Source organism: Schistocerca piceifrons, chromosome 7, assembly GCF_021461385.2.
Source record: "Schistocerca piceifrons isolate TAMUIC-IGC-003096 chromosome 7, iqSchPice1.1, whole genome shotgun sequence".
In the NCBI taxonomy this organism is placed as follows: Eukaryota; Metazoa; Arthropoda; class Insecta; order Orthoptera; family Acrididae; genus Schistocerca; species Schistocerca piceifrons.
In genome coordinates, this window is record NC_060144.1 from 185,219,120 (window position 1) to 185,232,272 (window position 13,153).

The 13,153-nt window shown below is 40.4% G+C and overlaps 1 protein-coding gene across 1 annotated transcript in view; it reads right to left on the bottom strand.

Annotated features, from left to right (window-relative positions):
* Positions 1-3,675: 3,675 nt before the first annotated feature.
* The window catches only part of LOC124804865 (zinc finger protein 330 homolog), a 77,691-nt gene continuing 68,213 nt past the window's right edge, over positions 3,676-13,153 (bottom strand). Inside the window, exon 7 of the mRNA XM_047265228.1 lies at positions 3,676-3,880. Coding sequence (XP_047121184.1) covers positions 3,744-3,880 — 137 coding nt within the window. The 3' untranslated portion in view covers positions 3,676-3,743. The remainder of the gene's footprint in view (positions 3,881-13,153) is intronic.

Sequence of the window (13,153 nt, forward strand, 5' to 3'; positions counted from 1 at the left end):
CACCCTTAATCACTGGAAACTGCCAAAGTACCTCAACAAGTGCCTGCCTTCATAGCTGAGCGATCAGCATAGATGGCCACCATACCGAGGACCTGGGTTTGATTCCTGATACTATAAAGGAGTTTTCCTTAGTGGGGGAGCTGTTATATGATGCACTCAGCCTCATGATGCCAACAGAGGATCTGCTTGAGTGGGAAGTAGTGGCTCCAAGGTCTGGCAGTCAGCAAGATGGCCAGGAGAGAAGTGTGCTGATGACTTGCCCCTCCATACCGTATCTGCATGATGCTGAATGGCAGACAACAACATTGGGGCCAGTTGAGATCCCTTGGGCCTTCTGGACCTGGTTGAGGAGCTCCAAAAAATCCCTCCAAACCCTCAGTAAATGCTATCTGATGAAGTCAAATATTTAATTTCCTACATATAACACTGTACTAGTTTTCATATACGAGGCTATATTCTTTCTAGTTGTTTCAAAATGTTTAAAATACCTCAGACTTGCTGGGATAGTGTGTTCCCAGATCCACTGATGTGACCATAATACAGCACAGCTTTCATCAGTCCCAACACAGATTCATAGAAGTCCAGGACATTTGAGTCATTTCAGCTTGCTGGTTATGTAGTTACTCCTCTTACTAGTCTGCATCCTTCAACATAAGTCTACTAAGTTTCTGTGACTTCAAAATGATTTGCTAATATGCATAGCACATCTGCAGCTCCACTATTTGCCATTTCACTTATGTTACAGGATATTTAAAGAACTGTAATGAACATTTTTTATTTAACAGCATAGTGTTTAACTCACAAGAGACCAAAGATGGAGCATGAGAACCACAGCTGTAAACAAGCATCTGCATTAGTTGTAATGAAAACAACCTTCTGTTCACATTCCCTAAAATACATGGAGGAGGCAACAGCATATTTGTAGTTTCATTAACAACTCCTGGATTCCCTAAATTTTCCAACAGTCTATAGGATCACCAGGATATCATGAACTGGATTTCTAGAACATTCAAATAATTTAGTAATTTATAAGTTCACAACAAAATATTGTGTACAATATTTTCTCTGATTTTTTGCATTATCAAGCGATTATGAACTTTAAGACACGAGCTCTCACGAAATGGCCTGTTAATAATGTGACCATTATATATGGATGCAAAAGCTGTGCCTCTTCCAACACATACAGAGATCATATCGTCCTGAGAATTCTGAAGTTTGCAGTTGCTAGCACTCCACACTACTTCCAACTCAACATAATCCAGTTTAGCATCCATCCATGTCAATCCATCAAATAATATGAATTGATGTATCTCAACCACCACTATATTTCTCTTAACTCATTTCCTTCCTCCACTTTCAACTGTAGTGCACCCTTTGTTGAATGTTCCCATCTTTCTCCCATGCCTTATGGCACCACAAACAGTGGCTGTGTGCTCTATTTCTCTGCTTCTCTCATCTAAACTCTATATCAGCAATCAATTATTAGCAGTTCAGTAGCACCTCAAATGACAAACAAACTTTTGTTCATCCAAAGCTGAACACTGACAATGGGGTAGATTGAAAGCTACAAATGTCAACACTCCTCATACCACAACTCTCTTATTGAATATGTCACTTTCTGTTAATTAAGTAATTGGACAAAGACTCCATTTAAAAAATATGAATTATTGTGTATCATGCAGTCTAATTACAAAAATAAAATGAATTAATATGATGGCATTCCAGTAAAGGTGCCATTATTAAAAGCAAAATCTCTGATAAGGATGATGGAGAGGAAACAAATAGGGCCTTCCATACACGAAGAACAATTGTTGGCTAGAATGCCTTGTAGTGGAGAAAAATAAATTTAAATTTATGAGCTCCCAACATATTTCCACTTCATTTGTTACTACTTCAGTGTCCTACTATGACTGGAATAACAATGGAATTCTCTTACAGAATCAAATTATTTCAGTAGGGAGAGAGAAAAACAATTGTTACCTGTAGAGAACAGTCGACAAGAACTGCAGTAATCACAGGAAGTAATAACAAAAGTAAATTAAATACAGGGTGTTACAAAAAGGTACGGCCAAACTTTCAGGAAACATTCCTCACACACAAATAAAGAAAATATGTTATGTGGACATGTGTCCCGAAACGCTTACTTTCCATGTTAGAGCTCTTTTTATTACTTCTCTTCAAATCCCATTAATCATGGAATGGAAACACACATCCACAGAACGTACCAGCGTGACTTCAAACACTTTGTTATAGGAAATGTTCAAAATGTCCTCCGTTAGCGAGGATACATGCATCCACTCTCCGTTGCATGGAATCCCTGATGCGCTCATGCAACCCTGGAGAATGGCGTATTGTATCACAGCCGTCCACAATACGAGCACAAGGAGTGTCTACATTTGGTACCGGGGTTGCGTAGACAAGAGCTTTCAAATGCCCCCATAAATGAAAGTCAAGAGGGTTGAGGTCAGGAGAGCGTGGAGGCCATGGAATTGGTCTGCCTCTACCAATCCATCAGTCACCGAATCTGCTGTTGAGAAGCGTACGAACACTTCGACTGAAATGTGCAGGAGCTCCATCGTGCATGAACCACATGTTGTGTCGGACTTGTAAAGGCACATGTTCTAGCAGCATGGGTAGAGTATCCCGTATGAAATCATGATAACGTACTCCATTGAGTGTAGGTGGAAGAACATGGGGCCCAATCAAGACATCACCAACAATACCTGCCCAAACGTTCACAGAAAATCTGTGATGACGTGATTGCACAATTGCATGTGGATTCTCGTCAGCCCACACATGTTGATTGTGAAAATTTACAATTTGATCACGTTGGAATGAAGCCTCATCCGTAAAGAGAACATTTGCACTGAAATGAGGATTGACACATTGTTGGATGAACCATTCGCAGAAGTGTACCCGTGGAGGCCAATCAGCTGCTGATAGTGCCTGCACATGCTGTACATGGTATGGAAACAACTGGTTCTCCCGTAGCACTCTCCATAGTGACGTAGTCAACATTACCTTGTACAGCAGCAACTTCTCTGACGCTGACATTAGGGTTATCGTCAAGAATTGCCTCGTCCATTGCAGGTGTCCTCATCATTCTAGGTCTTCCCCAGGCGCGAGTCATAGGCTGGAATGTTCCGTGCTCCCTAAGAGGCCGATCAATTGCTTCGAACGTCTTCCTGTCAGGACACCTTCATTCTGGAAATCTGTCTCGATACAAATGTACCGTGCCACGGCTATTGCCCCGTGCTAATCCATACATCAAATGGGCATCTGCCAACTCCACATTTGTAAACATTGCACTGACTGCTAAACTATGTTCGTGATGAACACTAACCTGTTGATGTTACGTACTGATGTGCTTGATGCTAGTACTGTAGAGCAACGAGTCGTATGTCAACACAAGCACCGAAGTCAACATTACCTTCCTTCAATTGGGCCAACTGGCAGTGAATCGAGGAAGTACAGCACATACTGACGAAACTAAAATGAGCTCTAACATGGAAATTAAGCGTTTCCGGACACATGTCCGCATAACATCTTTTCTTTATTGGTGTGTGAGGAATGTTTCCTGAAAGTTTGGCCGTACCTTTTTGTAACACCCTGTATAAAGCAAACAAAGGAAGCATATTCTTTGACCTCAAGAGAAAACAATAATTTTATACAAAATTTATAACAAATATATATTTGCTGGATAACTTGTACATTTCTTTATAACTGAATTTGCAAAAAAAAACTCATTTTGATTTGGTATCTTGTTCCTCATCTTTTGTTTCTTCTTCACTTTCTGTATCATCATCTGATCCCTCATAATCATCATCATCATCGTCGTCATCATCGTCATCTTCATCATCATCATCATCATCAGCTGCATCTGAAAGAAAATGTATTGTGGGCATGAATGATCATATTTTAATGTTACTTCTCAATTTTCCAACTGCACCTAGTCTCCACACAAATTCAACAACCATAAAATTCTAGCAATCTATTTGTTGAGATGTTGAGTAATATTGTTCATCTTAGATATTGAGCTAATTTTTGTTCAACTTTTTAACTAACTATGTGTAGGACAGGACAGGAATGGTACTTTACCTTCATTAGATCACAAAACTAAACAAGTGATTCTTGCATATGTGCATATGGAAAGACAACATACATGTAACTTTTGCAACTAGAAGTGTTTCATTGGGAAAAAATTACAGATGTAGGAAACGATATTGCAAAACAATACAGATAACGGATGGAGGGAAAAATCACTCATAAGGCTATGTCAAGATGTATCTAAAGGCACACACAAATTTTGTGTGTGTGTGTGTGTGTGTGTGTGTGTGTGTGTGTGTGTGTGTGTGTGTGTGTGTGAGAGCGCGCGCACACGCCCGAGAGACTTTTTCCTTCTCTCCAATAAATCTTGTTCTTAATAGTTTGCCTTTTACTTTGTTTTGAATTAAGAAAGAAGCAGTCATTTCAAATATGTGCAAATGTATCTACTAATTTTTTGACAGCACTGTTTTTTGTTTACTGGCAGAAAACTTGTTAATATACAGGGTGATTCAAAAAGAATACCACAACTTTAGGACTTTAAAACTCTGCAACGACAAAAGGCAGAGCTAAGCACTATCTGTCGGCGAATTAAGGGAGCTATAAAGTTTCATTTAGTTGTACATTTGTTCGCTTGAGGCGCTGTTGACTAGGCGTCAGCGTCAGTTGATGCTAAGATGGCGACCGCTCAACAGAAAGCTTTCTGTGTTATTGAGTACGGCAGAAGTGAATCGACGACAGTTGTTCAGCGTGCATTTCGAACGAAGTAAGGTGTTAAACCTCCAGATAGGTGGTGTATTAAACGTTGGTATAAACAGTTTACAGAGAATGGGTGTTTGTGCAAAGGGAAAAGTTCTGGACGGCCGAGAACGAGTGATGAAAATGTAGCACGCATCCAGCAAGCATTTGTTCGCAGCCCAGGAAAATTGACTCGCGGAGCTAGCAGAGAGCTGCAAATTCCACAATCAACTGTATGGAGAGTACTACGAAAAAGGTTAGTTATGAAACCTTATCATCTGAAATTGGTTCAAGCACTGTCTGCAGCTGATAAGATTAAAAGAATCGATTTCTGTGATTTTATCCTTGCTCAAATGGAAACAGATGAATCTTTCGTTTCAAAGATTGTGTTTAGTGATGAAGCAACTTTCCACACTAACGAGAAAGTCAACCGTCACAATGTCTGTATATGGGGCACTGAGAATCCGCGGGAAACAACTCAGTATGAACGTGACTCGCCTAAGGTGAACGTTTTCTGTGCCATTTCAGCCAATAAAGTTTTTGGTCCCTTTTTCTTCGAAGGTGCTACTGTAACTGGACTACAGTATCTGGAGATGTTAGAGAATTGGCTGTTCCCTCAGCTCGAACAAGAAGCACAACAATTCATATTTCAGCAGGATGGAGCGCCACCACATTGGCACTTATCTGTCCGTAACCACCTGAACGTCAACTACCCGAGGCGATGGATCGGCCGCCAGGCAGCCCGTGACAGAGCACTTCATCACTGGCCTCCAAGAAGCCCTGATCTTACCCCCCTGCAATTTTTTCTTATGGGGGTATGTTAAGGATATGGTGTTTCAGCCACCTCTCCCAACCACCATTGATGATTTGAAATGAGAAATAACAGCAGCTATCCAAACTGTTACGCCTGATATGCTACAGAGAGTGTGGAACGAGTTGGAGTATCGGGTTGATATGGCTCGAGTGTCTGGAGGGGGCCATATTGAACATCTCTGAACTTGTTTTTGAGTGAAAAAAAAACCTTTTTAAATACTCTTTGTAACGATGTATAACAGAAGGTTATATTATGTTTCTTTCATTAAATACACATTTTTAAAGTTGTGGTATTCTTTTTGAATCACCCTGTATTTGATTTTGAAGACAGGAGGCTGTATATGGAAGTCTTTTCAGTAAGATATCAATAAAGAAAGTGCAGTGAAGGTGTCATTCGATATTTCTTTTATCTGAAAGCATATTCGGCAAAATTAAAAAGTGTTGATTAACACGAATCAAGTTGTGATGATTAAAGTTACTCGTCAAGGAAATAAATTTAATGAAATGAGAGCAGTCTTAAATGTGGTTTTATAAACAAAATTGACAGAACACAACATCTGGATATTTGCGCTGCTTCAATTTGCTTACTATCCTACAACACTTCATGAAGTTTCTTTGATAACAATTTGACATGATCATTTCTGTAATTAAAAACTGGGAGGCTTTTTCCTGTGCCAACATCGTGTGTCATAAAAGGAAAAAGGTACGAGATATTTTATTGATATCTGCATGTATGTTTCAAATGAAAACTTTACCAACAGAAAAAGTTTGATTTTCAAAATGTGAGCTTACACAACATGCATGCAAACACGCACACAGGCACGCACATGCACAAAGCCACTTAACTATCACTGATGAAGTTGTTCACTATATATTCATTTTTGGTCTTAATTTTGGAAAATGCATAAATGATTATACGGTGTCCAGTTACCCTTGTGGGTATCCACACGCACCTTTGGATAGTGTCACACATGAGTTGCCACTTTAATGAAATAATGTCACATCATCCTACAGAATACCACCACTGAATATAATATGCTGGAAGAAAGGCAGTAGTAGTGTATTACTGTTTAATACTAGTGAGATAGAGCATATAGCAATCAGAGACTTATTTAATTCTTGGGGATTAAGTATTTCATTGTATGCTGCATCTCTAAGAAGGAAATGAGGGTGACCACATAGTGGAAACCACATCTTGAAGATGGATGCAATTTTTAAAGTAATTTTTCACCACAGTATTATTACAATTCATAATAAAGTAGATACAACTTTTCAAGTATGTTGTTGATTGCTAGGTGGTAATCATCAAAAATTTAAGAGCAACTACACCCCAAGACATGAACTTGATTACGTGAAGTTCATGTCCTTAAATAGGAATATAATCATTGTAATTATGATAGAAATTGGCTTCAGGTGAGATGCCAGATATCATAGTAGATATTTCACAATGAGATCTGACTCCTCCCCCAGGAACCATTTATATAATTGGCCCACCAGGAAACCCTCAAGCAAGACAATGTAATTATTGCTGATATGTGATCTGATTGTGTTGATTCCTGTTTCTGAGATCTACAATCACACATAGATTTATGGTGAGACCATAGCTCTGCAAAGGCTAAGCACAGTTCATATGTTTCACCAAACTCTTTGGACCCTGACAGGGCAGTGTTCTACTGGTAATGTTGTATGAGACAACTTACAGTATCCTGGGCTGACTATTGTGGCATGGGTGAAATAATATTGGAAATAGCTGGCTGAGATAAAACAGGAAATATCTGTATGTCACAGAACCAGATCAACAAGTCTATTTTAATACCTTGCTACACAAATATTGTCTCAATTAACACAAATATGGGCCCTCTGAACAAAACTGAATGACTTGGAATAGCAAGATTTGTTTTAAAACTAAATATGCAATGTTACACATAAATCATTAAGATCTGTGTAACGAGATGCACACGACGACGAGGTGGAATGCCTACACAATTTACGAAAACTGATAAATGAACGAAAATCTCACTAGAAGACGATAACGGAGCAATTTTTCCTTCTGGAAGAAAACATGGCAGCTGGTGTGCCAACAATACTGGACCAAAAATGACACTTATTGTCCCAATAATTTGGATTTGTCAGTCGCTTTTCATTACGAATAAGTGCAGAATCTTTCATTGATTCACTTTTTGTTCTTCAATGCAAAAACTTGACGAGATAAAAGTGAGACTGGATGCTATATATGGTGACCAACAGCCAATGACAATCATTACATGTTGATTCAACAATTTTAAATTTGGAGAAACATTTTCATATGGAATACCCCACATGCCTGATACACGCAGTTTCTGAAGAAATCATTGATGAAGTCCACAAAACAAGTCTCTCTGGTCATTGAACAAAGTGTGCAAAGCAGCTGAGGCCATGGGTGCGTATCAGAAAAGAATTCAACAATTATGAAAAGAATAGATTTCTACTCACAGTGAACATGACGCATTGAGTTGCAGAGGGCACAATAAAAAAACTTGCACACACACACACACACACACACACACACACACACACACACACACACACAAAATAAAAATGCTATGGCTGCTCCAGCCTGAGCAGCATGTGTAACAGTCTTGTTATTTGTCTCTCTGCAACTCAACTTGTCAACTTTACAGTGAGTAAACTGTTGATACCCCAACCTCCATTTTTCATCGTTAGAAAAATAATTTATTTTTGCGATGATAATTTGGTGATAAATTTTTTTTGGCTCAAATAATGCTGCAATTGCAGATGGCAGAGAACAAGCAGGTGCAACTTTATAAACTTCACAGCTTTACTTGGAGCAGTGAGATCTATATCCAGAACAGGAAGTACTGATGATGATTTAAGTGTAGCTAAGGTTAGTGAACGTTCTGGTACTGATTGGCTCATAACAAAGCACCCCTTTTCAGCATATTTTTCATGTATTCCAACAGTTACTTTAAAGCTTGCAGGTAAAGGCTTGTCACAAATTTGACTTTTACTGTGCAAAGTTTATAACCACATCCCAAGATGCTTCTGAGAAGGTAGCCAGATGTATTTGTATAGGAGCTCTTTTTTTTCTTCAAAGGAAGGGGTATTGCAAAAGATCATGGCACACACTTCACTTTCACCAAATTGGATTCTTGAAATCAACTTCCTAAAAATTTATTTTTCTCTCTAGAAGAACAGAACACTACCTCCTGCCACCCCACACATGTCTAGCTTCTGAGTATCTGAGAAATACTCGCAGTGAAGAAGGGAGGGCCCACAGCTATGGCATTATTATTATTATTACCACAACCATGACCATAGATGTGATAACTTCTACTAGTTTCCTGATTCTTATACAGTATGACTGCATTGTCAAACCATTGGTACTTTATGAAACACAGGGTGCCCTAGGAGGAATGTTCAATATTGTAGGATAGGACAGGAATGATCATTTGAAGGGGAAAAGTCTGGTGAACATGGGCTCCAAAAAACTTTAATAACTATGAGCACTACTTCATCTTCGATACTGCACCCCCCCCCCCCCCCCCCACACACACACACAAATAAAAAAAATCTCTTCTATTGCAAGCTCCTTTGCGTTCCATATTTTGGGAAGAGCTAGTATGGACTAAAATAACAAAACACTGTCAAGTAAATATGGGCTCTAAAATTCATACCTTTAGAACTATGAGCAACTGTTCAGTAGATGTGATGTTTCTCACAGAAATGAAGATGAAAAAGTGCTCATAGCTCTAAGGTATGCACTTTAGAGCCCAGATTTACTGGACACATTCTTTTTGGTTTTGGTCCATACTACCACCTCGAAAAATTTGGAAAAGAAAGAGCTTTCAGTGCAAGAGATTTGCACATCCTGATTTCCCTACATCACTGTAGCTTTTTGTTTTAATTTTCTCATTCACCTGTTTTGAACTGGTAGCTTTGTTCATATGCATCAAAATGACAGCAATGTTGTTAGACTTTTCTTGACAAATCTTTAACTTTGTAGTTTTCTTAAATAGTCTGACTTCTACTTGGCAGTAAATTTTACACAATTTTCTCTGAATCCCATAATTCTTTTCTTACTGTTGATCTTCACCTGTCTCCAGTCTAACTCACTCCCATCCACATTACAACCCCAGAATACACAAGAACATATTTATTGGTTGGTTGGTTGGTTGGTTGGTTGGTTGGTTGGTTGGTTGGTTGCTTGCTTGCTTGCTTTGGAGGAGGGGATGAAACAGCGAGATCATTGATCCCACCGGATTAGGAAAGGATGGGAGAGGAAGTCAGCTGTGCCCTTTCAAAGGAACCATCCTGGCATTTGCCTGAAGCAGTTTACAGCAATCATAGAAAACTTAAATCAGGATGGCCAGACACAAGCTTGAACCGTTGTCCTCCCGAATGCGAGTCCAGTGTGCTAACCACTGCACCACCTCGCTCAGTCAATATCTTTATTCTGAAAGTACCCACACACCCTTATACAAAGCCTGTTCAAAAAATTTTGCAACATTTGTAATTTAGTGCCAACTGTGTGCTGGAGTGAAATGCGGTTGGCATCCCTGCACATGCCTATATTTAACGTGCACCTGCCCAAAATTTCATTGTTGTATGTCCGTTAGTTATTGTTCAGTGCTGTAATAAGTAGAATGTTGTGTCACACAGTTTGTGAATTTCACGATAGAGTTAGAGGAGCTACATGTCTGCATTCAATTTTGCGTGAAACTCAAGAAAATCTTTACAGAGACACATCAAATGATCCATGAAGCATACAGTGATGAGAGCTTAAGCCATACTCTGTGTTACTTATGGTTCACACGCTTTAAAAATCGCCAAACACAAGTTAAAGATGACCCTCATTCCGGACACCCTTCAACATCTACTAATGATGCTCATGTCAGGAATGTCAACGAAATTGTACATGCCAATCAAAGAGTGACTGTCAGAGATTGCAAAAGAATGTAATATTTCAGTTGGATGATGTCGTGAAATACTGGAAAGCATCATAGAATGCGTCGTGTTGCCACCAGGTTCACCCAATGGCTCTTTAGTCAAGACATTTTGCCTTTACCTTACAATTTAGGAAGAGCTTTTGGATCACACAAATGAGAATGAGATGCTCCTTAAGAGAATCATAGCTGATGATGAGACATGGGTTACAGTTATGATGTTGAGACTAAGGTTCAATCTTCACAATGGCTCAGGAAAGGTTCTCAGAGACCAAAAAAAGCTCATCAGCTCAGGTGCAATGTCAAAGTCATGTTGGTAGTTTTGTTTGACTTTGAAGAATTAGTCAATTATGAATTACACCACAGGAATAAACTGTTAATTGATGGTACTAGCGGGACATGTTGTGATGTCTGCAAGGAAACGCGAGATGAAAACAGACTGAAATATGGTACAATGCATGGCTCTTGCATCATGATAATGCTCCTGCAAATTCATCCCCGTTGACATGCAAGTATTACACAAAAAATGGAATTACTGGGCTGCCTCAAACTTCTACTCTCTAGCCCTGGTCCCAGTGGACACTCTTGTATTTCCAAAGTTGAAAATACCATTGAAAGGATGCAATGACAGCAATTCATGCAATTCAGAAAGAGACAGGCGTACCAAGACTGCTTCCGGAAGTGGAAATAATGTTGGGAGGAGAGTATTTAGGAGACTATGCAAAATATGTAAAAGACAAGTTTAAAAAAAATTTGTGGAGAAAGTCTGGAATTTTTTTGTTCAACAGAATATGTATTCTAGAGGGAAACATTCCACGTGGGAAAAATATATCTAAAAAGAAAGATGATGAAACTTACCAAACAAAAGCGCTGGCAGGTCGACAGACACACAAACAAACACAAACATACACACAAAATTCTAGCTTTCGCAACCAATGGTTGCCTCGTCAGGAAAGAGGGAAGGAGAAGGAAAGACAAAAGGATATGGGTTTTAAGGGAGAGGGTAAGGAGTCATTCCAATCCCGGGAGCGGAAAGACTTACCTTAGGGGGAAAAAAGGACAGGTATACACTCGCACACACACACATATCCATCCACACATACACAGACACAAGCAGACATTTGTAAAGGCAAAGAGTTTGGGCAGAGATGTCAGTCGGGGCGGATGTACAGAGGCAAAGATGAAGTTGAAAGACAGGTGAGGTATGAGCGGCGGCAAATTGAAATTAGAAATTAGCGGAGATTGAGGCCTGGCGGATAGCGAGAAGAAAGGATATGCTGAAGGGCAAGTTCCCATCTCCGGAGTTCTGACAGGTTGGTGTTAGTGGGAAGTATCCAGATAACCCGGACAGTGTAACACTGTGCCAAGATGTGCTGGCCGTGCACCAAGGCATGTTTAGCCACAGGGTGATCCTCATTACCAACAAACACTGTCTGCCTGTGTCCATTCATGCGAATGGACAGTTTGTTGCTGGTCATTCCCACATAGAACGCTTCACAGTGTAGGCAGGTCAGTTGGTAAATCACGTGGGTGCTTTCACACGTGGCTCTGCCTTTGATCGTGTACACCTTCCGGGTTACAGGACTGGAATAGGTGGTGGTGGGAGGGTGCATGGGACAGGTTTTACAGGTTTTACACCGCCCCCGGTGTAAAACCTGTCCCATGCACCCTCCCACCACCACCTATTCCAGTCCTGTAACCCGGAAGGTGTACACGATCAAAGGCAGAGCCACGTGTGAAAGCACCCACGTGATTTACCAACTGACCTGCCTACAGGTTTTACAGGTTTTACACCGCCCCCGGTGTAAAACCTGTCCCATGCACCCTCCCACCACCACCTATTCCAGTCCTGTAACCCGGAAGGTGTACACGATCAAAGGCAGAGCCACGTGTGAAAGCACCCACGTGATTTACCAACTGACCTGCCTACACTGTGAAGCGTTCTATGTGGGAATGACCAGCAACAAACTGTCCATTCGCATGAATGGACACAGGCAGACAGTGTTTGTTGGTAATGAGGATCACCCTGTGGCTAAACATGCCTTGGTGCACGGCCAGCACATCTTGGCACAGTGTTACACTGTCCGGGTTATCTGGATACTTCCCACTAACACCAACCTGTCAGAACTCCGGAGATGGGAACTTGCCCTTCAGCATATCCTTTCTTCTCGCTATCCGCCAGGCCTCAATCTCCGCTAATTTCTAATTTCAATTTGCCGCCGCTCATACCTCACCTGTCTTTCAACTTCATCTTTGCCTCTGTACATCCGCCCCGACTGACATCTCTGCCCAAACTCTTTGCCTTTACAAATGTCTGCTTGTGTCTGTGTATGTGTGGATGGATATGTGTGTGTGTGCGCGAGTGTATACCTGTCCTTTTTTCCCCCTAAGGTAAGTCTTTCCGCTCCCGGGATTGGAATGACTCCTTACCCTCTCCCTTAAAACCCATATCCTTTTGTCTTTCCTTCTCCTTCCCTCTTTCCTGACGAGGCAACCATTGGTTGCAAAAGCTAGAATTTTGTGTGTATGTTTGTGTTTGTTTGTGTGTCTGTCGACCTGCCAGCGCTTTTGTTTGGTAAGTTTCATCATCTTTCTTTTTAGAATATGTATTCTGA